General features: G+C 42.4%; 3 protein-coding genes across 3 annotated transcripts; all 3 read right to left on the reverse strand.

Moving 5' to 3' along the window:
- Nucleotides 1-22: 22 nt before the first annotated feature.
- rps14 (ribosomal protein S14) lies at nucleotides 23-2556 on the reverse strand. The gene is made up of 5 exons (XM_083889316.1): nucleotides 2502-2556; nucleotides 1116-1267; nucleotides 867-1028; nucleotides 245-321; nucleotides 23-149 (listed from the first exon to the last, which is right to left on the reverse strand). The coding sequence occupies exons 2-5, from the start codon at nucleotides 1262-1264 to the stop codon at nucleotides 82-84; spliced, it is 456 nt and encodes a 151-aa protein (XP_083745442.1). The 5' UTR covers nucleotides 1265-1267; nucleotides 2502-2556; the 3' UTR covers nucleotides 23-81.
- Nucleotides 2557-8541: 5985 nt separating this feature from the next.
- On the reverse strand, nucleotides 8542-20913 carry LOC310927071 (calcium/calmodulin-dependent protein kinase type II subunit alpha; the record flags this gene model as incomplete). Its single annotated transcript, XM_083889312.1, has 18 exons — nucleotides 8542-8612; nucleotides 8694-8922; nucleotides 9028-9122; nucleotides 10044-10119; nucleotides 10282-10330; nucleotides 10432-10472; nucleotides 11196-11238; nucleotides 11867-11950; nucleotides 12037-12159; nucleotides 12241-12335; nucleotides 12419-12502; nucleotides 12615-12717; nucleotides 13888-13960; nucleotides 14040-14105; nucleotides 14343-14397; nucleotides 16187-16246; nucleotides 18659-18753; nucleotides 20852-20913. 18 exons carry the CDS (start codon nucleotides 20911-20913, stop codon nucleotides 8609-8611), a joined length of 1437 nt encoding a protein of 478 aa, XP_083745438.1. The 3' UTR covers nucleotides 8542-8608.
- Nucleotides 20914-23458: 2545 nt separating this feature from the next.
- Nucleotides 23459-26637, reverse strand: sra1 (steroid receptor RNA activator 1). Its single transcript, XM_083889323.1, has 6 exons — nucleotides 26607-26637; nucleotides 25780-25890; nucleotides 24539-24625; nucleotides 24299-24459; nucleotides 24083-24191; nucleotides 23459-23998 (listed from the first exon to the last, which is right to left on the reverse strand). Exons 1-6 carry the CDS (start codon nucleotides 26629-26631, stop codon nucleotides 23658-23660), a joined length of 834 nt encoding a protein of 277 aa, XP_083745449.1. The 5' UTR covers nucleotides 26632-26637; the 3' UTR covers nucleotides 23459-23657.
- Nucleotides 26638-26819: the final 182 nt, after the last annotated feature.

Raw genomic sequence — 26819 nt, forward strand, 5'->3', positions numbered from 1 at the left:
ATCCACGATCAGAACTCGGACGTGTGTTTTCTTTTTCGACTGAAATCTTTTTATTGTCAGAAAACAAAAACGCGCTTGGATTTACAGACGACGACCGCGGCGACCACCCTTCCTTCTGGTCGAGTCTGACGGGATCGGAGTGACGTCCTCTGCACAAACACAGGAAGAAGGAGGAAGAGGAAGTGAGACACAAGGCGAGGATTCTGATTGGACGATTTGATTTTACGAGGCCTTTGTCACTCACCGATGCGTCCGATCTTCATGCCGGAGCGAGCCAGAGCTCTGAGCGCAGACTGAGCTCCAGGACCTGGAGTCTTTGTCCTGAAACAGACGGCAGGTTTCACGTCAGGCTGCACAACCTCCACGTATTAGCATTAGCGGCTTCGAGTCTTTGTGCAACTTTAGACTATAAGCACGGCCAAATTCTGCTACAACGCAAACAATCCACTTTAAAACAACGTTCTTACACATATTTATATAAATATATATATAAAAAAAAAAAACTGTATTTCACTAATTTATTCAATAATATGATTATTTTAGACATTATTCGCGGGCAGAGGAAGCGGTTGTGTTTGCTCAGTGTCACAGAGCCAGGAATTTAACCCACAACCTTCCAGTTTAAAAAAAAAAACACCTTAACTTCAGTACATTTCATATCAGAAAATGACTTTCAATACGCAAGTAATATTATAGAAACGGTGACTTTTAGGGTCCCATACTTGCACTTTTACTCATGTGTCAATTATGCAAGGTACTTTACACACAAAGTACACAGTAAAAGTACTTCATTTCTCTTGTGTATGAAGTACAAGAGTGAAACCATTGACTACAAATGAATAAACAGAGTCCAGACCACATCTTACCTGTTTCCTCCGGTGGCCCTCAGCTTGATGTGCAGCGCTGTGATGCCCAGCTCCTTGCAGCGCTGGGCGACGTCCTGCGCCGCCAACATGGCGGCGTACGGAGACGACTCGTCTCTGTCGGCCTTCACTTTCATGCCGCCGGTCACGCGGCAGATCGTCTCCCTGGAAACACACGCGTTAGGGGGTGAATGTCAGTAAAAATTCCCAGCTTGTTTGAAAAAAAAAGTGTTTTTTCCAGACTGGACTTACTTTCCGGAGAGGTCGGTGACGTGGACGAAGGTGTCATTGAAGGAGGCGAAGATGTGGCAGACGCCAAACACGTTCTCTCCCTCGGCCACCTGAGGACCAAGACTGATGACCTGCTCCTCCTTCTTCTCCTTCCCTTTACGAGGAGCCATCGTCTGAAAAAGGGAGAGACGTGGAGTTCAGTACGTTTAGTAATGTCCAGACTCCAGAAAACAATAAAAATCTACATCATCTGAAGTCCACGACATCTAAATAACACGTTCACATCTTAATCTCTGTTGGATAGACTTTAACAACAGGAATCTCAAGTTTATAAACCACTCACTCTCCCACACCAAACCGCATAGAGAAAATCTCCGATTTTAGCTCAAAGGGACCCAGGAGCTGCTGGTCTAATGTTGCCTCGTGTGGTTACTTTGTGTCACCGTCTTAAGTCTAAATGTAATATTTTAAAAGCCGAATTCACCTAAATAAGACATTTTAACTCTGTGTTGGAGGCAGTAGTGGATCAACAACTCCTGTGAAGTCCTGTGTGCGGTGGTGTTAAAATCACTGGTTTTCTCTATGGGGTTTGGTGAGGGCAGACTATACATTCATTATTATATTGGACACACACCAGGTGCTGTCACGTGTTCAAACACCATCAACCAGCGACAGGAAACAACGTCATATCACCACAATAAGATGCACAAACAAAAACATAATTATATGCCCACAATTCACAGTATAAACAGGCGCGTGCAGCGTTTGTCCCGGGTCAACCCGGAGTCTGAATCACTTCACATCTAACGTTTAAACCGGGACACGTAAACTCAGGCCAGTCACATGGTGTTTCTACCCCGGATAACAGGCGATACCGCCGGGTAACACACGCAGACGGTGGCACCAACACTGAGCCGTGAATGAATGCAATTAAAAGTATTCTCACTAATAACCCGGGATAATAGATGAATAAACCGGGTAATAAATACCGAGCTCATAAGTGAACCTACGATTAGCGCTTGTGCTACATGGTTAGCATGCTAGCTTCCCGACACTAACGGGACGCGATTTTAGGACGAATTTTCTCGCTTTAAAAACAACAATAATCAACAATAATGCCGTGTCGTGTGTGCTTCACGTGCCGTTTAACGTTAACGCCGTTCACGGTCTCGTTCTTCGCTACTGTGCGGACCAGAGCGAGCTAAAATGGCGTCGCAGCCGACCCGACACGGAGCAGCAAGACAAGCAAAAAGCTCAAAACGCGACTTTTTGTGCAACAAAAGTGACATAAATTCAACAGCGCGCGGACACAATTATAACCAGAGAGTCGGATTAGACCTGTTAAATTGCCGGATGAGCGTCCGAAAGTCAAGATTATAGCGGATTATAGTTGGAGAGCGGACTCACCTAATAGTGTCTCTTCAACAAGCAGAAACAAGAAAGGAAAGAATTTCCGCTTCCGGCGCCAAAGTTGAAGCGTTCAGAGCCGCGGGAAGACGCTGCAGCTGCTGCTGCTACCCCGTGGTCGTTAGATGGAAGTACAACGGATTTTGGCTTTGACCAAAATATGCAAAAAATATTCAAAACAATGAGTTATTATTTCATGCTAATTGGCGTTAATATCGACAATATATGTTCTTAAACTTTGACCTGTATTTTTTATATATATTTCTCTAAGAATTCTTATTATTTATTTTTGTATTGTTTTTTTTTAGCTCTTGTTTTTTATATACATATATATTTATCTCTGATGTACAGCACTTAGTTTCAGTTGTTGTCATAATTAGTTTTAAAGAAGAATATATACATATATGTGTGTGAGTACAGGTATGGGTCCTTTTATGGGTATGGGTACTTCAATTATTGTTATTATTATTTAAAAATATATATATATTACATATATTTTTTAATATAATTTATATATATATACATTATTATATATTATTAATAATAATAAAACAATAAATATTATTAATTATTAATAATAAAAATATATATACTTTTTTATCATATATATTTTATAAAATATATTTTTCAATATATTTAATATATATATATATATTTTTTTATTTTTTTTATCATAAAAGTACTTACTGTTGTCATTATTTTCTTGGACAATAATATATGATATATGTATGTGTATATATATGTATTTCTTACAACACCTCCATAGAATGAACGGACCAATCAGACGGCAGCGTTTAAACACCTCAAATTTATTTACATGAACACTTTGAACACAATAAAGAACAAGGAAATTACTTCAGAAAACTACAAAATAAAAATGGATTAAACACACACACACACACACACACACACACACACACACTCGCTCTCTCTCTCTCACACACACACTCACAGTTACACACTGAGCATGCAGCATTAGATTCAGGTTAATACAGTTACAATATCCATCATAGTAGAAAAAGCTGAGTGGACGTGAACGAGCCGATTATTGATCATAGATATTGATTTTTCAGAGCGGGAAACAGCGAGGACCTCGTTTGTGTGACCTCTGACCTACGTTTAGTGACAGAAATGGCAAAAATGTGATATTTCTGGTGTTTTAACACTTGTTTATATTCGTTTCAGGGCCTTTTTTGTGTTCTTTTAATCAATAAAAGTTAATTTCCCTCCAGATTTAACAGCGGAATAATCTGTTTTTAAAAAGAATGACTTGATCCGACATGTTTGAGTACTAAAAAACAAACATGAGAGGTTCAGCTAACACTAGCTTGAGCGTGAGCCAGAAATATCCAGGTTTTAGCATAAAATAATCCCCAGTGAATCTATTTTTCAAGATTGTGACACTATTTAAAAAATGCATGTATCAAAAATGACGTTTGACATTATTCAAAAAAAGTTTGGTTGGTGGCTAACACTACTAGCTTTAGCATTAGCCCCACATAAACGAGGGACATGCAAAAAATCCAGACTTAAGGCTAAAATAAACCACAATTAATAAATTTTTCCAATTTTCTGGACATGATTCTTACGCTAACTAAAAAAGAAATCTATAAAAAATGTTTCAATGTAAAAAACACTTGAGATAACGAGTAAGCAAAGAAAAAATAAGCTAGCTTTAGCAAAAATGAGGCAAAAATCCAGACTTTTTAGGATGATATCAATCCAAACAACACCAGGAATCTTGAAGTGATCGCATTTCATTTTTAAAATCCAATCGTATTTGTGTTTTGTCAGGTGATCTCCTCTTCTACTTCCTTTGGGCGTATCCAAACGTGTCCTGCTGTTTCCCGCGTCACGACAATGACTGTAAACGTGCAGGTGAGACGTCCAACCCCCGTCCTGCCATCGTGGGCGGTTGAAGGGCTGAACGTCACGGCTTTGGATTCACAAAGATAAATATGGAGCAGCCACGCCCACTGAACACGTGGTACAAACAGGAAATACGTACGTCGTAGCATCGGTTCAAAAAAAGGAACATCTTCAGCTTCAAGCATAAACACCAAGATATTTATATTAAAAAAAGTGACATCGGAGATAATTATTTTCAAAGGGACAGTGTCTCTCTCTGTCCCTGCCCACAATTATTGATACGTTCAAGTGTCGTCAAAGGTCAAACGGCGCCTTTCCACGATGCGATGCTGGCTAGCACGACTCTTCTCCGTCAGCGGTGATACCTGGTACCTGGGTTCCAAGCAAGCTGAGCCAATGCTAACGCGTGAAAACAGTCGCTTAGTCTCTCATAACAATCGCGATATTCAAGCCGCCTCAATTTACTTAGATTTTATAGCTAACGTCCGGTCATTCAGGAAGTACCGAACGATTCTGTGAACAAATCGCATTCTAATGATTCGGTACAACCGAAAACAGCTGCTCTGACTGTCACTAGCGTGCTAGCGAGATCCCGCCCAGGTTGAGGAAGGAGGTGCTATGACGCAATGATGCCAAACCGAGTAGCGTCGAGCCGAGTCGTGCTAGGGCCGTATCGCCAAAAAAGCGCCAAAGGTGGAGGTGCTGCTTCAGAAACACACGGACTCACCTACCGTAGAAAAACATTCACTCTGCAGGTCGCATGCGAAGTCCCGACGAGGGCTCGCACGAAATATACCCAAGACCCTAAGGTGGCAGTTGCGAGGAAACATGGTTCCGTAGGACTGTAGCCTAGCGTCTACGCAGAGGACCATTTACGTCAGAAGTGGGAGTGACGTCGGAAGAATCACGGATGCAGACTTATCTCGGGCTGTTGGCGGAAAGCAGTCGAGAAAAAACGCCGGACAAGAGGGCGATCCCACTTCAGAAATTCCGACTTACGATTACAACTGGAACGCACCACGCTAACATCGGTCCTTCACGTCAAACCCCAGAGTTGGGAAAACCCGAATGGCACCGAGGCGTCAAGTAAATATAACGGTAAACACATTCAGGGGTTGCTAAGGAAACGCTCGTCACCCTCCGTTTTTGATGCATTTCATTCCGAACAAAAACATTGGTGCTAATATTACACAATGTGCTCTGTACAAGTGAGTCACACGACGGCAGCACTGGAAGTCTGATCGGAAACATTAAAAAGCCTTTAAATATACAAACGTGAAATACTGAGAGAGTAATAATAATAATATGAATATTAAGTTTTATCATAGAAGGAATCTGATTGTACAAAGTTCTACATTCTCCCGACGGTAAAAAGATGCGTCAAGCCTCGGCGACAAACATGACGGATGCAAAGATGCAGGATATCAAAGTCATAACACGAGCCACCTGTGTTCCGTTAGCTCGCAGCTAGCAGGCGACATCGATAACAACACCGACAAATCCGAGTTAGTGCTCAGGGACAGGGGCGGGGGCGGGGGACGACACCTGCTGGCCGCGAGCAGCAGAACACGCGGCCGAGGCCGAGGTAAAAACACGCAAAAACACAAATTCAAGTCGGGCATGCAGCAAAAACACAAAGTCTGTACAGAGTAAACACCGCCACTGAAGAGGAAGAAATACACGCTTTTAAAAAAAAACTCAAATAACCAGTCACCACTGAACCTCACATCTCAGAGCCGCGGCTTCGCCTTTCACTCCTCTTAACGTGAAATCACTCGTTTACTTCGCAGAGAAGAATCCAAACAGAGATATGAGGTTTCACGACGCCCACCTACGGAGCCCCAACAGAGACGAAACATCTTAAATCGTAAATATTCTTCAACTTCTTCAGATTTCCTTTATCGAAGAAAAATAATATTATGTTTGATTTTCACGTGCAAAATCCTGAATCATAAAAAGTACATATTGTGCTAATTATTTTAAGCTTAGGATTAAATTGGAGCAAATAAAGATATATATATATATAAACTTATTTTTAATACGATGGTTAAAGGTCCAGTGTGTTGGATTTAGTGACATTTAGGGTTCAAGTTGTTTATTGCTAACTGCATTTAGCCTCACTCTTCCCATTCAGCCGCTTGTAGACAGTTAGCATAAAAAACACAAAATGGCGGACTTTGTGGAAGATGACCTGTCACTGTCCAATCTTTTTTGGAAACCCATTTGGACTACTTCCTGTTCCAAGAAAAAAGTATTTAGCGTATATATAGATTTTTCTTTTTTGATAAACATTCAAGATTTTGTGGATTAGCATTCAAAATATGTGATCTTCGCAAATAAGACAATAACAATATAAAACTGCATTTGTTCACTTTTGATTGATCCCCAAAATTCTACGCACTGGACTGGATTTTTTTTTGTTAACTGTAATAATTTGTTTCTTATTTTGTTAATCTGAAAAAATAAATAAAAATCATGCTATGTTCACCGCTTCATTAAAACGTGTGATTCATCAGCTATTTCTGACGCCTCTGGGACTCCGTACACACACTTTTTCTTCCCCGGCAACAGGCGACAGGTGATCGTGTCGGTAAATCTGATTGGCTGTTGGCGGCCATTTCATAAAGTCACATTGTTTTCACATAATCCATAAAACTATTAATATTTAATTCTCCTTTCCTTTGTCCTTGGCTCCTCTTCCCTAAAAAAACCCCGACAGATTCAAGTTTTCTTCATGCGGCAGATTCTCGTTAAGGTCGACCTCGTTAGGACACCTGGCGGTGGGGGGTTGGAGCCAGGTGGGGCCAGGTGGGCGGGGCTTATCTGAGTGGAGGTGTGGCTGTTCATGGAAGATCGCAGGGCGGAGAGCGATGGAAGCGTCTGGAGCTCTCCGGCCCTGATGGAAGCAGAGAGATGAGCGCCGTCGCGTCGTCAGCTGCTCGTACGAGTTTGCGTATACATTTTTTTTTTTCACGTAAAATAAATCGTACGGTGCCCCGAGCTGCTCTGGTTTCTAGCCTGCGACGTCCTTACGTCGTTAAGTAACGACAAAACACAATTTAATCTAAAAAAGAAATGAAAATGGATGTTCGCTGTTTCAAACTTGACGTTTAAATTCGTAAACATGTCACGTCTTTTTTACGAGATAATGGGGCTCAGTCGTGAGTGGTAACCATGGCAACTTCTGGCCTCTGCGCATAACAAATATCAATACATGTATTTCGTTGTTTGTTATTGGATTTCATTGATTATTGATTATATATACATATACGTATATATGTGTATATATATATTTATACGTATATAATTACACTTAGGTGGAAATCTCGCATCTCCAACCACCGACGTCTCCGCTGTGACTTTGTCGCAGAAATGATCGCTTAACTAACTTTTAAAAAATGACAATTAACTAACTAATGAATAATAAGTGGAAACAATTAACTTCCTAAATTTGCTAAACCTTAGCATTTACAAAATTTTAAATATAAGTAACTAATAACTAACTAAAAAATGAATAGTAATGAACTTATTAGTAACTTAATAATTAATTACCAAACTAAGATGTAACTAATAATTAACTAATAAAGAAGTAACATAACTAAATAGTAACTAATAAATAACTTGTAATTAACAAATAACTAAATAGTAGCTAACTAATTGCAAATAATTCAAAGTAAATAATAAATAACTCTAATAAAGTAATAAACTAATGAGTGGCTAATGATTAACTAATAACTAAATGGTAATTAACTAATATATATTGTTGTTATAAATAACAAATAGTTAACTAATAACTAAGAAGCAACTAGTATTTAACTAATAAAAAAGTAGTTAATTAATTAAATAAATAATTAAATAAATAATTACTTATTCAATTCAATAATGAATTAATTAATAAAATGAATTAATTAAAGAATTAATGGTGGTGAAGAGTCGAGATTTCCACAATTTGATTGATTGATTAATTATTTAATGAATAAATGAATGAATAAATTAATAAATTAAATAATTGAATAAATAAATACATAATTGATTAATTAATTAATTAATTAATTAATTAATTAATTAATTGATTGATTGTGCATTTCACGGCCGGATCAAAAGGCTCTGTGGCTCCGCCCCTCATCTTCTCCTCCGTTTGTCAAACCTCTCAGACAAAGTTCCACCTGGCCTGCTGTCAATCAATGTGTTGTCAAGGCGACGGTGGCTCCTCCCTTAAGACCCGCCCACTCCTACAGTTAGCTGAGGAGGAAGAAGGAACGTCAACGCGAGGTTTTTTTACGCATACAGAACGTGACAAACACGCGGCGAGCGCTCGCTTACTTGCTGAGCGTGGAGGCGGAGCCCGAGCGGTGGAAGTGTACGATCTGCCACTTGCCGTCGCGGCGGTGCCACACCCTGGTCTCCTCTGATTGGGCGGTGCGTGGCGTGCCGTTGGTGTCGATGTACTGTGTTACTCTGATGTAGGCGATGCAGGCGGCCTCCTCGCCCACCAGGTGGATGTGAGGGTTCAAGATGGTGGTGTGGACCGGTTTACTGTTCTTAGACCACACTGACACACACACACACACACACACACACACAGAATTACCTGGTCATGTGACACACCTGGGACATTAACACCGTCAATGTGTGTGTGTGTGTGCTTTCCACTCACAGTTCTCAAAATAAAAGCGGTGAAAATCGAGGCCTTCCACCAGGTTCCCCAACGCCTCGGGTTCAAACGCGGTGACGGCGGGATCGCACATCTTACTGAGGACGCACACAGAGAGGAAGTCACTGACCAGACTTTCACATTAAGAGTCCCAGACAGAGGACAACTTTCACAATAAGAGCCTCGTTGTGATAGACAGTATATCACTGTCTGACACTTTAAGATATAGTTTGCTCATGAGAAAGTAGTTTTACAATAAAAGTCTGATATGCTATGCTTTGGCAAGAAACTTTCACAATAAGATCAATGTGATCATTGATGAAGACTTTCAAAATAAGGGTACTGATTGTAATCTTTATCAGAGCAACTTTGCAATAAAAGCCTGACTGTAATCTTTGACGGGAAACTTTCACAATAAGAGTCTTATTATGATCACAGAGGAAGACTTTCACAATAAGAGCCTCATTATGATATTTGAGGGCGACTTTCGCAATAAGAGTCTCAATATGATCAATGAGGAAGACTTTCAAAATAAGAGCCTGACTGTAATCTTTGACAGGAAACTTTCACAATAAGAGCCTTATTAGGAAAATTGAGGATGACTATCACAATAAGAGCCTGACTGTAATCTTTGACAGGAAACTTTCACAATAAGAGTCTTATTAGGATAATTGTGGAAGACTTTCAAAATAAGAGCCTGATTAATTTTTAACAGGACACTTTCACAATAAGAGTCTTATTATGCTCATTGTGAAGACTTTCAAAATAAGAGCCTGACTGTAATCATTGAATGTAAACTTTAACAATAAGAGTCTTATTATGATAATTGTGGAAGACTTTCAAAATAAGAGCCTGACTAATTTTTGACAGGGCACTTTCACAATAAGAGTCTTATTATGATCATAGAGGGTGACTTTCGCAATAAGAGAGTGACTAATCTTTGACAGGAAACTTTCACAGTGAGGAAAACTTTCAAAATAAGAGCCTGACTTTTTTGTTTGTTTGTTTGTTTTACGTACGTGTAGCTCTCAAAATCTCCGTTGCTGATGGCCTCGATGAGCTGCTCGGTGACTTTGATGATGTCCTGTTTCCTCACTGAGAGACACACACAGGTTTGTATTAGCTGTGCGTGTGTGTGTGTGTGTGTGTGTGTGTGTGTGTGTGTGTGTGTGTGTGTGTGTGTGTGTGTGTGTGTGTGTGTGTGTGTGTGTGTGTGTGTGTGTGTGTGTGTGTGCACGTGTGTTCACGTGTGTTCACCTCTGGTGTCTTCATCCTCAATAGTTGTGTTTGTGCTCTCAGATGACTCCTACAGCAGCAAAGCAAAACAAAATATCTTCACCATCATCGACGACAACAACAACAACAACAACAACAACAACAATAATAATATAATGATGAAATTCCCACCTTGACTCCATCGTTCTTCTTGTTGCTGCCGCTCTTTCCTCCTGATCGAGGGACGAGAAGGAAGAGAGAGAGAAGCAGCAGAGTCAGAAAGAAAGGAACAAAAGCAGAGAAGAGGAGCGTGGGCATCGCGTGACCAAGCAGGAATTACTTCACAATAAAAGACAATTAAAAAAATATATCACAACTTCCACGTCAGAAGGAGAGGACGTGAATCGTCTGTCTGGGATCGACAGCTCGCTCTGAGCTGAGGACAAATTTAGTTTGAGCAGCAGCAGCTCTGTCACATTCCTGAGCTCCTGTCCACACTGAGGGGACACATGTGATATGCCCGAGCCCAAAACAACTCTGGGAACGCCCCTGCTGCAGAAATGTCTTAGTGAGTCGATGTTTTAATAGTTAAGTTCTGTAGATTTTTATGTTTGTTTTTTTTTTAATGTGCAAATAATCAATAAATGATTGCACAAACTTGGCACACTTGTGAGGACACAGCCCCAGTGAGCCGGTGGTTTCCCAGGCTATCTATAGCTGCATGCTATCCTGAACAGCTGCAGCACGCACACACACACACACACACACACACACAGAAAATGACAGTGTTAACCTGTTAATTGTCATTGGTCAATCCTCCGTTAGCTGCAGTCTTTAACCCTCAGCTACCTGCAGGTCAAAGGTCAAGCCCCGCCCATCCCCTCATTCCAGAGCGGGCCCCGTGTGACCGCGTGACAACCAATAGGACGTGAGTATCTGACTATTAGAGGTCTTACCGGAGAAGTTTCTGGTGGCCAACATCGTGGTCAAAATGGCTCCCTGAAGGAAGGAAGGAAGGAAGGAAGAGAGTTGTTTTAAGTGGTTTTTAATCCCAGAACAAACATGAATCAAGCGTCAATAACAGCCTGACTGTAATCTTTGACGTGAAACTTTCACAATAATAGCCTTATTAGGATAATTGAGGGCGACTTTCACAACAAGAGCCTGAGCATAATCTTTGACGGGAAACTTTCACAATAAGAGCCTTAATATGATCACTGAGGAAGACTTTCAAAATAAGTGCCTGACTGTAATCTTTGAGGGGAAACTTTCACAATAAGAGTAGCGTCTTAATATGATCACTGACAAAGACTTTCGAAATAAGAGCCTCATTAGGATAATTGAGAGCGACTTTCGCAATAAGTCTTATTTTGATCAGTGAGGAAGTCTTTCAAAATAAGAGCCTGACTGTAATCTTTGACAGGAAACTTTCACAATAAGAGCCTTATTAGGATAATTGAGGGAGACTTTCACAATAAGAGCCTGCTATAATCTTTGACGGGAAACTTTCACAATAAGAGCCTTAATATGATCACTGAGGAAGACTTTCAAAATAAGTGCCTGACTATAATCATTGAAAGGAAACTTTCACAATAAGAGTCTGAGGAAGACTTTCAAAATAACCTACCTTGAGTTTCCTCCTGGCGTTAAACTTCTTCAGACACTCGACTGTTTCCTGTCTGTGCATACAGGACGCCACTGTGGAGCGATGCTGGGAAGAAGAGGACACATCATCATCATCATCATCATCATCGTCATCGTCATCGAGTTACTGTGACCATAACAATGAGTGCTCACAGAGATCCACGGGTGTTTGAGCGCCTCGGCCGCTGTGATCCTCTTGGCCGGGTTGATGGTCAACATCTTGTTGATGAGATCTTTGGCTTCAGGAGTCACCGTGTCCCACTCGGGGGAGGGAAACTAGGGGACGAGGACACGCAGTGAACACATGAGGAGGACGGAACCACAAGACGAATATAGTGAGGGGTCAATGCCACCTACGTCATAAGCTCCGGCTTTGATCTGCTGGTAGAGTCGGTGTTGATCTTCGTCCCAGAACGGAGGGTAACCGACCAACAGGATGTAGAGGATCACACCTGAGAGGAGAGGAGATAGCGTTGGAGACGGCGGAGAAGGTAAAGAAAAATGTTACGAGATAGTAGAGAAAGTAGAGTCTGACCACAGGCCCAGAGGTCGACCGCTTTGCCATACGGGTCCTTCCTTAAAACCTCAGGAGACAGATAACCTGGAGTCCCCGCAAAGCCTGTAAACGCACACACAGAAACACATTAAAAACTGCGATAAAACAAAAAGTTATTGTCCAATTAAGTAGTACTCGCAGTAGTACTACAGAGTTAGCAAATGTATGTTCTTACCAAACCAGGCCTGCTGGTCTCCCTCCACCTCGATGGCGAGGCCAAAGTCGGCCAGTTTAACCGCCGCCCCTTTAGACTTGGACGCCAGCAGCAGGTTCTCCGGCTGCACGCGAAAACACAAACAACATGCTAACATGCTAACACCGCCCACTGGTTCGGATTACACACGCTAGCAATGCAAACGGCCAGTGACGACACAGAGCGGTGGGAACACAAACGTCACGTTCAGGTCTCGGTGGACGACGTGACTTTCAAAATAAGAGCCTGACCATAATCTTTGACATTCACAATAAGAGCCTTATTAGGATAATTGAGGGCGACTTTCAAAATAAGAGGCCGATTGTAATCTTTGATGGGACACTTTCACAACAGTCTTATTATGATCACTGACAATGACTTTCAAAATAAGAGCCCGATTGTAATCTTTGTCAGGAAACTTTCACAATAAGAGTCTTAATATGATCACTGACAAAGACTTTCAAAATAAGAGCCTGACTGCAATCTTTGACGGGACACTTTCACATTAAGAGTCTTAATATGATCACCAACAAGGACTTTCAAAATAAGAGCCTGACTGTAATCTTTGTCAGGAAACATTCACATAAGAGCCTTAATATGATCACTGAGGGAGACTTTCAAAATAAGAGCCTGACTGTAATCTTTGACGGGACACTTTCACAATAAGAGTCTTAATATGATCACTGACAAAGACTTTCAAAATAAGAGCCTGACTGTAATCTTTGACGGGACACTTTCACAATAACAGTCTTAATATGATCACTGACAAAGACTTTCAAAATAAGAGCCTGAATGTACTCTTTGAAAGGAAACTTTTACAATAACAGTCTTAATATGATCACTGACAAAGACTTTCAAAATAAGAGCCTGACTGTACTCTTTGAAAGGAAACTTTCACAAGAAGAGTCTGAATATGATCACTGACAAAGACTTTCAAAATAAGAGCCTGACTGTAATCTTTGACAGGAAACTTTTACAATAAGAGTCTTATTAGGATAATTGAGGGCACCGTTCGCAATAAGAGCCTGACTGTCATCTTTGACAGGAAACTTTCACAATAAGAGCCTAATTAGGATAATTAAGGGTGACTTTGACAATAAGAGCCTGACTGTAATCTTTGATGGGAAACTTTCACAATAAGAGTCTTAATATGATCACTGACAAAGACTTTCAAAATAAGAGCCTGACTGTAATGTAAAGGCTAGCAATGCTAACGGCCAGTGACGACATAGAGCGGCGGGAACACAAACGTCACCTTCAGGTCTCGGTGGACGACGCCCATCTGGTGACAGTGAAGCACCGCCTCCAAAATCTGCTGGATGCAGTGGCTGTTGGGAGACACGGTGGGGTCAGAGGTCGCATGTCAGGGGTCACGTGTGCAAGTGTCACATGTTTTGAGGTTCCTACCTGGCGTCCGCTTCGCTGTAATACTCCCTGGCTACGATGTCCTCAAACAGCTCGCCACCTGTGACCCTGCGGCAGGAAATGACATCACTGAGACGCGTACGCATGTGCACGCATCTCAAAACTGCAACACATAAACGCCACAAAACCGACGTGGACGGTCACGTGACGGAGAACTAACGACACGGAACGGAATAACACGTAAAAGTAAATCATAGTGACGTCAAAAAGGAGAAAGAAAAACAAAAATAACACGACCAACTTCATGACACCTGTGACATCATCACGTGACATCACAGGACTCACAGGTCAAAGATGAGGTAATGATGAGCCTCCTCTGAGATGCTGTCATGAAGCCGAACTGAAAGAAATGAAGAAAACTTTATTTAAACAAGTGGAAACAGTGGCACAGTGCTAGCTGCTGAGCTAATGCTAACAGCGAAGGATAGGCTAGGCTAACCCCATGTTTACTTTGATTGTACTATTACTGTGCCATAGTCATAATACTTTTACTGTGTCATAGTACTTTTACGGTGCCATAGTCATAGTACTTTTACTGCATCATAGTCATAGTACTTTTACTGTGTCATAGTACTTTTACTGTGCCAGTCATAGCATTTTTACTGCATCATAGTCATAGTACTTTTACTGTGTCATAGTACTTTTACTGTGCCAGTCATAGTACTTTTACTGTGCCAGTCATAGTGCTTTTACTGTGTCATAGTCATAGTACTTTTACTGTGCCATAGGCATAGTACTTTGACTGTAACATAGTCATCGCATTTTTACTGTGTTATAGTATTTTTACTGTCTTAGTACTTTTACTGTGTCATAGTACTTTAACTGTCATAGTACTTTTACTGTGACAAAGTCATAGTACTTTAATTGTCATAGTCATAGTACTTTAACTGCATCATAGTCATAGTACTTTAACTGGCTCATAGTCATAGTACATTTACTGTGCCATAGTCATACTACTTTAACTGGGTCATAGTCATAGTGCTTACAGTGAGGCATAGTAATAGTATTTTTACAGTGTGAAAAATGTTACTCTGGCAATGATAAGGTACTTAGTCGTTGTACTTTTACTGCGATACACTGCAGTAAAAGTACAATGCAGGACTTTAACTGAAGGCGTCTGTTTCTGCTCTCTACATAAACTGAATAATAAGACACACTCTCACACACACTCTCTCTCACACACACACACACACACACACACACACACACACACACTCTCTCACACACACACACAAATCAACTCCCACTGGTGAACTGTGTGGGAGTATTTTTTCGAGAGGAAAAAAACAGATTATTTCTTTCTGAGAGCTTCCACACAGGTACGAGAGTGTGTGTGTGTGTGTGTGTGTGTGTGTGTGTGTGTGTGTGTGTAGGAGGAGAGCGAGGGTTTGTTGCCTTCACCTAAGGACACTGTTGCCTAGCAACACTCGCACACACACACACACACACACACAGATACACACCAGAGTTACATAACACTCCTCAGTATCTGTTGAGCATCACCTGCCCACACAGTCAAGCAGCAGCAGCAGCAGCAGCAGCAGCAGCTGCATTCTGATTGGTCGACAGCCTCTACGTGTGAACACCTGACTTAATCATCGTATTTATTGTCATAGTGCTAGTGGTTGTTACTAAGTTAATAGTAACAGTACAGCGCAACCCGGCGCGGCTCTACTCGGTTTGGTATCGTTTCCCAATACGTCGTAGCTCCTCCTCAATGTGGGCGGGGCCAGCGATAGCACGGCAGCGCAACACTGTGCTGTTGTTGTTGTTGTCGTCGTGCAAGTGAATCATCAGAATCAGTGGAGCGCTGAACGGAAACACCACTGAACGTGGGCTAACGATCGCCGATTTCGCTAATTACGACAGACGTTTCCTTCGCTAAATGTTGGATTGGTGACCAATCAGAGCCCGGCAGTCTGTTGACGTCACATTTTAGCATCGGCTCTGCTAGCTTGTAACCTCATCAGAGAAGGTACTAAAAAAAACACCAACCAGGTACCAGTTTAGATCACTTAAAAAAACAACAACACGTAGAGTAGAGCCGAGCCGCGTCGAACTAGAGCTAGCTAGCAGAAGTGGCAGTAGTCGTAGATGCGGTACATGTACGTAGCATTAGCATTACTCACCAATGTTGGGGTGTTTCAGTAAACGACAGATCCGAGCTTCGCGGTCCAACTTTTGATGATCTGACAACACAGAGAGAGAGTGATCGATTATTGATGTCATAGGTCACATGATCGGTAGAAGATCAAATGAAATAATTAAGCAGTACAACTGGAAAACTGTGGGGGGCAGCATTGGGAGACATCTATGACGGCAGGACAGTTTTAATTAAAAACTTAATTTTACTGTCATAGTACTTTTACTGTCATAGTACTTTTACTGTGACATAGTCAAAGTACTTTCACTGTGACATAGTCATAGTACTTTTACTGTGTCAAAGTCATAGTAGTTTTACTGTGTCATCGTACTTTAACTGTCATAGTCATAGTAGTTTTACTGCGTCATCGTACTTTTACTGTCATAGTCATAGTACTTTTACTGTCATGGTCGTATTACTTTTACTGCGTCATAGTACTTTTACTGTGTCATAGTACTTTTACAGTGACATAGTCATAGTACTTGTACTGTGTAATAGTCATAGTACTTTTACTGTTTCATCGTACTTTGACTGTCATAGTCATAGTACTTTTACTGTGTCATAGTCATAGTACTTTTACTGTGTCATAGTACTTTTACTGTGTCATAGTCATAGTACTTTTACTGTGTCATAGTACTTTTACTGTGTCAGTCATAGTACTTTTACTGTGTCATAGTACTTTTACCTCACTCAAGAGTATAAAAATGGCACAACGAGATCTAGCTAATTAGCGCAATAATCGCCGAGGACGAAGATCTAACGGGCTCCCTGCACTGATCTGAGACCAGCACGGTGGACGGCAGGGGGGACGGCGGTCTAACCGAGGGGGACGCTGGCCAACAGAGGGGGACGGCGGCCAACAGAGGGGGACGGCGGCGACAGAGCAGCAGGACCACAAAGTGTCCCCCGCTGAGACAACACACACTAACAGAAACGATGAAGGGAACAAAAGGCAGTGAATGAAAGCGCTGACAAATGAACAAGGCCTGTTTTCCATGTTATGGTAGTACCGACTGCAGCCTGTAGAGGGCGCTGTCACTGGTGTGATTCAGCGACAGTGACTAAACCGCGATGTCCCACAATTATTGATAATAACATGCAAACACAGATATTGATGACGTCATGTGTAGCTGAGGGTCGAGCTTCTTCTGCACACACACACACACATATGTATTTGTTAACTTTACAGGGTGTTGCTAAGCAACCGTAGGAAATCTCAAAACCAGAATAGTGATCTGGAAAGAAAAAAAAAATCTACAGAAATAGAGAAAAACAATTCCCAAGTCAGTGTGTGTGTGTGTGTGTTGTTGTTGTATGAGGATCTGTGAGGACATTTTTGCCTGGTCCTCACATCCTGAGTGTCTGTTAAGACCTGGTTTTAGGGCATTTGGGTTAAGGTTAGAATCCATTAATACATTCATACCACTGTTACTACAACGATTGTTACTACTGCTAACACGGCTCATGTTAATACTACTGTTACTGCAAAAATTGCTACAACTGCTAACACGGCTAACATTAATACTGCTCGTACTGCAAATATTGCTACTACTGCTGACACGGCTAAAGTTAATACTACTGTTATTACAATGATTGCTACTACTGCTAGCATGTCCAATGTTTATACTAAAGTTACAATCAAGATTGCTAAAACAGCTAACGTTAATACTACTGTCACTGCAAAGATTGCTACGACTGCTAACATTAATACTGCTGGTATTGCAACTATTGCTATGACTGCTGACACGGCTAACGTTAATACTACTGTTACTACAACGATTGTCACTATGCTAACATGTGTATTGTTTATACTAAAGTTACTACAAAAATCGCTTAAACAGCTAACGTTAATACTACTGTTACTGCAAAGATTGCTACTACTGCTAACACAGCTAACATTAATACTGCTGGTACTGCAAAAATTGCTACAAATGCTGACACGCCTAACGTTAATACTACTGTTACTACAAAAATTGCTACTACTGCTAACACGGTAAACTTTAATACTACTGTTATTACAATGATTGCTACTAGTGCTAACATGTCCAATGTTTATACTAAATTTGCAACAAAGATTGCTAACACAGCTAACATTAATACTGCTGGTACTGCAAATATTGCTACGACTGCTGACACGGCTAACGTTAATACTACTGTTACTGCAAAGATTGCTACTAATGCTAACACAGCTAACATTAATACTGCTGTAACTGGTTACTATGGTTAAGGTCAGAGATTATGTTAGCGAATGCTTTGTTCATTGTCCTGACGTTGCGTCCATCCCACTTGTAGCAGAAAATCGGAAAAGGTCCAATATTGGCTGACATTGTTTTTTACGTAGCGTTAGCAAAAGAAATGTGAGTCAAGAGTGAAGCGGTTTGTCCCCAGTGTGCTAAAGACAACCTGTCAACCACCACAGAGCACTAGCACGCTCCATCGTCTTCCTTCAGGTCCTCACCTCTGGCAGACAGCTTCTTGGTGTTGATGATCTTGGCAGCGTACTCCTGACCTGACAGCACCTTCACACATCGCCGCACCACTGAAAACGCTCCCCTGGAAACACAGAAGGAGGATACAAGTCACTGCATTCTCACTGCAATAAATATGACGACTACTGCTAACACGGAAAATGTTAATACGACTGCGATAAACATGACTACTACTGCGAACACTGCTAATGTTAATACTGAGATAAATATGACTACTCTATTACTACTATTTGTTACTGTAAATATTGCTACTACTGGTAACATGGCTAGTCTTAATAATACCGTTACTGTAAAGATTGCTACTACTGCTAACACAGCTAACGTTAATATTACTGTCAGTACAACGATTGCGACTACTGCTAACGTGTTTATTGTTTATACTAAAGTTACTACAGAGATTGCTAACACAGCTAATTTTAATACTGGCTCACATTAGTATTGCTCGTACTGCAAATATTGCTACTACTGCTAATACAGCTAATGTTAATACTACTGTTACTACAATGACTGCTACAACTGCTAATATTTAAACCAAAGTTACTACAAAGATTGCTCACACAGCTAACGTTAATACTACTGTTACTACAACGATTACTACTACTGCTAACACGGCTAACATAAATACTACGGTTACTGCAAATATTGCTACCACTGCTACTGCTGCTAACGTTAATACTACTGTTACTGCAAAAATTGCTACTACTGCTGACACGGCTAACATTAATACTGCTGTTACTGCAAAAATTGCTACTACTGCTAACACAGCTAACATTAATACTGCTGTTACTGCAAAAATTGCTGCTACTGCTAACACAGCTAACGTTAATACTACTGTTACTGCAAATATTGCTTCTACTGCTAATATGGCTAACATTAATATTACTTACTGCAAAGTTGGTTACTACCGCTAACATGACTAACATTAATACCACTGTTACTACAACGATTACTACTACTGCTGACATGGCTAACATTAATACTGCTGGTACTGCAAATATTGCTACTACTGCTAATACGGCTAACGTTAATACTATTGTTACTGCAAAAATTACTAGTACTGATAACACGGCTAACATTAATACTGCTGGTACTGCAAAAATTGCTACTACTGCTAACACGGCTTATGTTAATACTACTGTTACTGCAAAAATTGCTACTACTGCTAATACAGCTAACATTAATTTTACTGTTATTGCAAATACTGCTACTACTGCTAACACAGCTACCGTTAATACTACTTTTACTGCGATAATTGCTACCACTGCTAACCGACGTTAATACGACTGATAAGGCAAAGATTGCTACCGCTGCTAACACCACTAATGTTAACACTACTGTTTCTGCAAAAATTGTTACTATTGCTAACACGGCTAACATTAATACTACTGTTACTGCGATGATTGCTACCACTGCTAACGTGGCCATACTACTGTTATGGCAAGATTTCAACTGCGGCTAAGATTGACTCTATTGTTACTGCAAGGATTGTTACTGCTAAAACTGTTCATATTACCATTACTGTAATAGCTTTCCCTGCAGCAAGGACTGAAATTCTACACTAAAACTGCTTGAAGTGATGCTAATGTGCTAAGTGTCCTCGCCGGCTGGTCAATGTTCATACTGACGATGAAGTCACTGTAATTGTTTCTTTGGAGATTCTCTCCCGAGTCGGTTTCTTATGAAAGCTGCTGCTCTGCCTCCCACCATCACATTATGTAAGACGGACCTGGCATTGTGTGTGTGTGTGTGTGTGTGTGTGTGTGTGTGTGTGTGTGTGTGTGTGTGTGTGTGTGTCGCCGCTCTCTATGTGTGTGTAGGTGGTGAGTGGGATGGGGTCAAGAAGGTCGTCAGTCATCCTTTTATCAGCTGATCATCAACACAATCATGACTCGATAAATGATATAAACGACATTTTTACCATATTTCTGATGTAATTTAATATAACATATATATATATATATATATAAATCATAGATTTAAACAAGAAACATGTAATACCGCATATTTGAAATACTGCATTCAAGTAAAGAAGTATGACGATGGAAGATATTAACCAAAAATACCAATTCTACGATAAATATATACGACACAAGATAAAAGTTAAGAGGACACTGGTACTTTACAGTGACGATGATGATGATGATGATGATGATGATACTCACTTGCCCAGCTCCTCATACAGCTGAAACTCTTCGGTGAAACGGGTGCAGATGACCGTTGCCATGGTGACCCGGCGGGGCGAGGGTCAGAGGACTCCCTGTTCCTCTGAGGAAGACGATGGTGATGATGACGAAGGCCAGGAGTTGGACTCGTCAGTCTGTGTCTACAAGGTGAACGAGAGAAGATGGAGAGAGAGGAGAGGAAGACGAAGAAGAAGAGGAGGAGGAGGAGGAGGAAAGAAGATGAAGAGAGATTTGGAGGATGGAGGAAGAGGAGGAAAAAGATGGGAGGATGATGGAGAGAGCAGTGAGGAGAGCAGCGTCTCTCTCTGCTCTGATCTGAGACTGAGTGACGCTTTCAGACGCTCAACCTGCCTGCCCACTCGCCCCCCGGCAGCCAATCACAGAGCAGGTCCCACACACACACACACACACACACACACACACAGTTGTCATGGTAACTGCATCCTCTCGGTCTGTGCTGGAAAGTAATACTGCAAACACTGCCAACTAGGAAAGAATATTAAGGACCAGAACTGCAGTTTTTGTGCCGACACTGGTACTGATACTGAGAGAGCGAGCGTTTTCGGATATTCAGACGACGAAATTAGCTAATAACAGCGCGGAAAATAAATGTAAAAGAGCGCGCAACAGTGAGGAAGAAAAATCATAACCCTTATCCCCTTTTTGTCATTTTTGAAAACAACTACACGAAAAGACCCCCCTCCAAGATACTGCAGTACGTATGTCAGGCCAGTATGTGGCGCTGTAACGCTATAAAGAAGAAGGACCAAATGTCTGGCCATATACACGAAAAATGCGTGATGTCAGAGGGAATGAACGATCATTTCTACGTCACTGTTCTCATTTTCATTATCCGATTAGCGTACGATATTTGCGCACGCGTCCTGCGATTTCACAAACTAGCGACCAAGATAAACTTTTGTGATTACGTGACCACTGCAGCTGGGGCTCTTGGGAAAAAACATACAAATGTATTGGGGTTGGGTACAAAAAAACATACAAATGTATTCGGGTCGGGTACGAAAAACTGTACAAATCTATTCGGGTTGCGTACGAAAAAACTTACAAATGTATTCAGGTTGGGTACCGAAAAAATTTACAAATGTATTCCGGTTGGTTACCGAAAAAACGTACAAATGTATTTGGGTTGGGTACAGAAAAAACGTACAAATGTATTCGGGTTGGGTACGAAAAAACTTACAAATGTATTCGGGTTGGGTACGAAAAAACGTACAAATGTATTTCGGGTTGGGTACGAAAAAACGTACCAATGTATTCAGGTCTCATACGAAAAAACGTACAAATGTATTCGGGTTGCGTAAGAAAAAACTTATAAATGTATTGGGGTTGGGTACCGAAAAAAACATACAAATGTATTCGTGTTGGGTACGAAAAAACGTACAAATGTACTCAGGTTGGGTACTGAAAAAAAACATACAAATGTATTCAGGTTGCGTACGAAAAAACGTACAAACGTATTCGGGTTACGTACGAAATAATGTACAAATGTATTCAGGTTGCGTGGGAAAAACGTACAAATGTATTCTGGTTGGGTACCGAAAAAGCCGCAAATTTTTGCACTTGGTTTCGATACACTAGTGGCAAAATTCGGTACTTGAATCTCTGCGAGATTGTGCGGGAATGCGATAGCTATGCGTTGCGAGACTACGACGGCGAGGCGAAAAGCAATCGAAAGTTAGACGCAGACAAAACTCAGTGTAATATTTTACGAGTAAAACACAGGATTTCTTTTTTAAAAACTGAAGAATGTACTGTTTTTGACGCTATACCAACGCTAGCAGTGCTAATACGTACTAGCACGTATGAACTAGCAACACCCCTAAAGCCAGTCGAGCTAGAAAATGTCGACGACGAATATGAGCGATGAATCCACCTCATCGACTCGTTCAGGTAATTATCAGCTAACATTTATTTATGCTAATTTAGTTATTTAGTATTCGTAAATCTTCTGTTCTTCGTGGACTTCCCTCTTTCTTCTTTAGGTCTATATTTGGCTTTGTTTGCCCCACTGAGACCGGCTTCTTTCCCGCTGTCACTCATCTTTTCTGCTTGGTTTCCTCTTCCCCGGCTGCTGCCTCGTGTCAGAAACACGTCAGAAACTTTCTGTACTTGTATATTTTATGTAAACCACCATATTTATATTTTAATAAACGCGTCTTTATCTCACTGTTTGACAGACTTTTTCAACAGGAAAACTGTTTGATACCACTCACTCTCCCACACCAAACCCCAATAGAGAAAATAAGCGATTTAATCTCACGGGGACACAGGCGCATTAAAAATCTAAATTTGTTCAGATTAACCTTAGTGACACAAAGTGACCACACGAGGCAGCAGTAGAGCAGCAGCTCCTGTGTCCCCGTGAGCTAAAATCGCTGCTTTTCCCTATGGGGTTTGGTGTGGGGGAGAGCTGAGAATCACTGTTCTGTAGCGACATGTTCTTGTTTTCATGATTGTTCTTTATTTTACGTTTTAAGTCTTTTCTCACAAATGTGTTTATTGCAGTTTTGTGAAGAGCTGTGGTGTGGTGTCGCTCGTGATTTTGTGAGGAAACACTGACGTCTGAGAGTGCGGGGAGGGAGGCTGGGGGGGTCCAGAGGTCCACACTTTGGTCCTCATTCCCAAAAACCTATGGTTCTGAGTCAAGGGTCTGAAGCTCAAGAGTCCAGAGTCCAGATAAAGTCTGTGCAGATGAAAGGGTTAATGACAACCAGGTCCATGGATTTGAATAAAAACACTCACAAGAAACCAAACTGCTCATGAGTCAAGAATGAGACACTGGGTTCTGAACCGGTTCTGCCGAGTCCTGGTTTGGTCCTTCGGGGTCCTGATTTGGTCCTTCAGGGTCCTGAGCTGGTCCTTCAGGGTCCTGGTTTGGTCCTTCAGGGTCCTGAGCTGGTCCTTCAGGGTCCTGGTTTGGTCCTTCAGGGTTCTGAGCTGGTCCTTCAGGGCTAAGAAGCGACTCGAAGAGTTCAGGACTCAGGTTTCGCGTCTCGGCGATGAGGCGCTTGACGCCGACCATCCACTGGCCGACCTCGGTCACGTGATCGATCATCAGGGAGAGGTGGAGCTCGTCGGCCACGTCCCAGTGTCGCAGCTTCAGCTCTGAGAGACAGACAGAGAGAGAGAGAGACAGGTCAGTGTTGAGACGGACAGAGGACGGTGCCGAGAGTGAGACAGGTGGTTTACCTCGAGTCAGGGCGTCCATGCGTCTCCTCACCGGCAGACTCAGTCTCCCTGTCCTCCAGCCGTCCTCCAGGAGGCGGAGCCTCTTTTCCATGTCATTGCACACCTGCTCCTGCAGAGGGGTCAAAGGTTAAACGTGCGGGGTCACCGGGGTTTGTTTACAACCTCCCACAACTCCGGCTTTGGGAACCACTGTACACAACATAAAGACGAGCTCACTTTGACAGTCTGTCTGCACGACGTCAACGCTCGCATCAACACCGACATCACAACCTCCACGTCAGGCTCGCTCTCTGATTGGCTGCCGTTCGACCCTCTCTGGCTCCTCGTTGGCCCCAACGGTGGAGGGGGCGTGGCCAAGCAGCCGAGAGGAGGACGAGCTACAGCGAGAGAACGGAGGATTGTCAACATTGAGTATTTGCTCAACACGACGACGATGACGGAGTCTTTTTTCTGTACCTGTAAGTGGAGGGGGTGTGGCCACGCCACATGGGGGTGGGGCCAGAGGGTTGGAGGATGGAGACATGGAGGGTGGAGCTCCAGTGCCTGGGGAATCGGAAACAATGAGTTTGAGGCGTTAAAAGACGTAACACGCATGACCTGAGGTGTGGACAGGTCAGAGGTCAGAGGTAAGGTGTGGACAGGTGAGGACAGGTGAGGACAGGTGAGGACAGGTGAGGACAGGTGAGGACAGGTCAGAGGTAAGGTGTGGACAGGTCAGAGGACAGTTGTGGACAGGTCAGAGGTCAGGTGTGGACAGGTCAGAGGTAAGGTGTGGACAGGTCAGAGGTAAGGTGTGGACAGGTCAGAGGTAAGGTGTGGACATGTGTGGACCGGTCGGAGGTCAGAGGTAAGGTGTGGACAGGTGAGGACAGGTGTGGACAGGTGTGGACAGGTCGGAGGTCAGAGGTAAGGTGTGGACAGGTGAGGACAGGTGTGGACAGGTGTGGACAGGTGTGGACAGGTCGGAGGTCAGAGGTAAGGTGTGGACAGGTGAGGACAGGTGACGACTGCTGTGGACAGGTCAGAGGTAAGGTGTGGACAGGTCAGAGTGCAGAGGACAGGTCATAGGTCATAGGACAGGTGAGGACAGGTGTGGACAGGTCGGGGACAGGTGTGGACAGGTCAGAGGACAGGTGTGGGCAGGTCAGAGGTCAGAGGACAGGTCAGAGGTCATAGGACAGGTGAGGACAGGTGTGGACAGGTCAGAGGACAGGTCAGAGGTCATAGGACAGGTGAGGACAGGTGTGGACAGGTCAGAGGTCAGAGGACAGGTGAGGACAGGTCAGAGGTCATAGGACAGGTGAGGACAGGTGTGGACAGGTGAGGACAGGTGTGGAAAGGTCAGAGGACAGGTGAGAACAGGTGTGGACAGGTCAGAGGTCAGGTCAGAGGACAGGTGTGGACAGGTGAGGACAGGTCAGAGGACAGGTGTGGACAGGTCAGAGGTCAGGTGTGGACAGGTGAGGACAGGTGTGGACAGGTCAGAGGACAGGTCAGAGGACAGGTGAGGACAGGTGTGGACAGGTCAGAGGACAGGTGTGGACAGGTCAGAGGTCAGTGGACAGGTGTGGACAGGTCAGAGGACAGGTGTGGACAGGTCAGAGGTCAGAGGACAGGTGTGGACAGGTCAGAGGACAGGTGTGTACAGGTCAGAGGACAGGTGTGGACAGGTGTGGACAGGTGTGGACAGGTCTTGCCTGAGACGGCTGGCACCACTCTCTTGTTCAGCAGGTTCCTCTGTGGTGTGCCGGCCTTCTGGAGGCCATAGGAGAATTGAGGAGGGTCGTTCCAACCCCGCTCCTGGTTACCTTGGCAACACGGACACAACAGATCAATAAAATATTACTGATCACATCAAACCCGGGATCAAAGGTCAAAGAGACATTTTTTAATTATCAATAAAACGTGATATAAACGTTCTTTACTCATGTGCATTTCTGCCTGTGGGAAACAACGGGACAACCTCTTATAAACCAAAATTCAATAACATTAATAAGATATATGTCCTATTCTTCACGTGCCGAATTGAAAACAACAAGTAATAGATTGGTAAATACTTCAAATCGCGTGTAAATATTGCTTCTCCTTCTCCGGCCCCTTTGTTAAATGTTAACTTGGCTGATTTCTAAATGGAATTCGATTCAAAGCCGCGGATCTTCTCGTCAACAAAACGCAGGTCGAAATAAAACCAAGACTAGTTTTAAATCTGGATAATTACTCTTCGACTAAATATCCAACGCCGAACTGACGACAACTGTCATTTCTGCGTAAATCACACACTTTACATAGGTTACGTATTTGCGTTGTTTCCGCAGGCTCACGGGGACATTAAAAAGGAGGAATTGTGAATGGAGTTCGTTTTTGGCTTTTGTCATCGTGACGTAAACTGTCAAAAAGCGAAGAAAAGAGGGGAAAAAAAGTTTGGTGCTGCTGTTTCACACGTCATAAGAACATTAACATTTCTAAGTAAATGTGTTTATGTCCGTTTATGTTTCCGCTGAGTGAAGAAAAAACAACCAATTACCTGGTTTTATGTACATATCCTCCATGTTGAATTCTCTGTAACTGAACAACCTGCACCGGAAACGGGAAGTGCGACTACTTCCGGTTACCCGCAAATCTCCGTGGGATGACAACAACAACCGCTAAAACGAAAAATAGTAACACTAAAAAACAATTGTGTAATTTATTTGATGGTAATAACTACTTCAAGCTGTTATTTTTAATTGCCACGCGC

Source organism: Microchirus variegatus (genome assembly GCF_963457635.1).
Source record: "Microchirus variegatus genome assembly, chromosome: 5".
In the NCBI taxonomy this organism is placed as follows: Eukaryota; Metazoa; Chordata; class Actinopteri; order Pleuronectiformes; family Soleidae; genus Microchirus; species Microchirus variegatus.

Excerpts from the sequence above, each read along its gene's own strand:
- sra1 (XM_083889323.1), bottom strand. The coding sequence starts at position 26,631 with ATGGAGGATATGTACATAAAACCAG. Across the intron at positions 25,891-26,606 it reads GGATATGTACATAAAACCAG|GTAACCAGGAGCGGGGTTGG; the intron begins GTAATTGGTTGT and ends CGTGTTGCCAAG. Across the intron at positions 23,999-24,082 it reads CATGGACGCCCTGACTCGAG|AGCTGAAGCTGCGACACTGG; the intron begins GTAAACCACCTG and ends TCTGTCTCTCAG.
- rps14 (XM_083889316.1), bottom strand. The coding sequence starts at position 1,264 with ATGGCTCCTCGTAAAGGGAAGGAGAAGAAGGAGGAGCAGGTCATCAGT. Across the intron at positions 1,029-1,115 it reads GTCACCGACCTCTCCGGAAA|GGAGACGATCTGCCGCGTGA; the intron begins GTAAGTCCAGTC and ends GTGTGTTTCCAG. Across the intron at positions 150-244 it reads CATGAAGATCGGACGCATCG|AGGACGTCACTCCGATCCCG; the intron begins GTGAGTGACAAA and ends GTGTTTGTGCAG.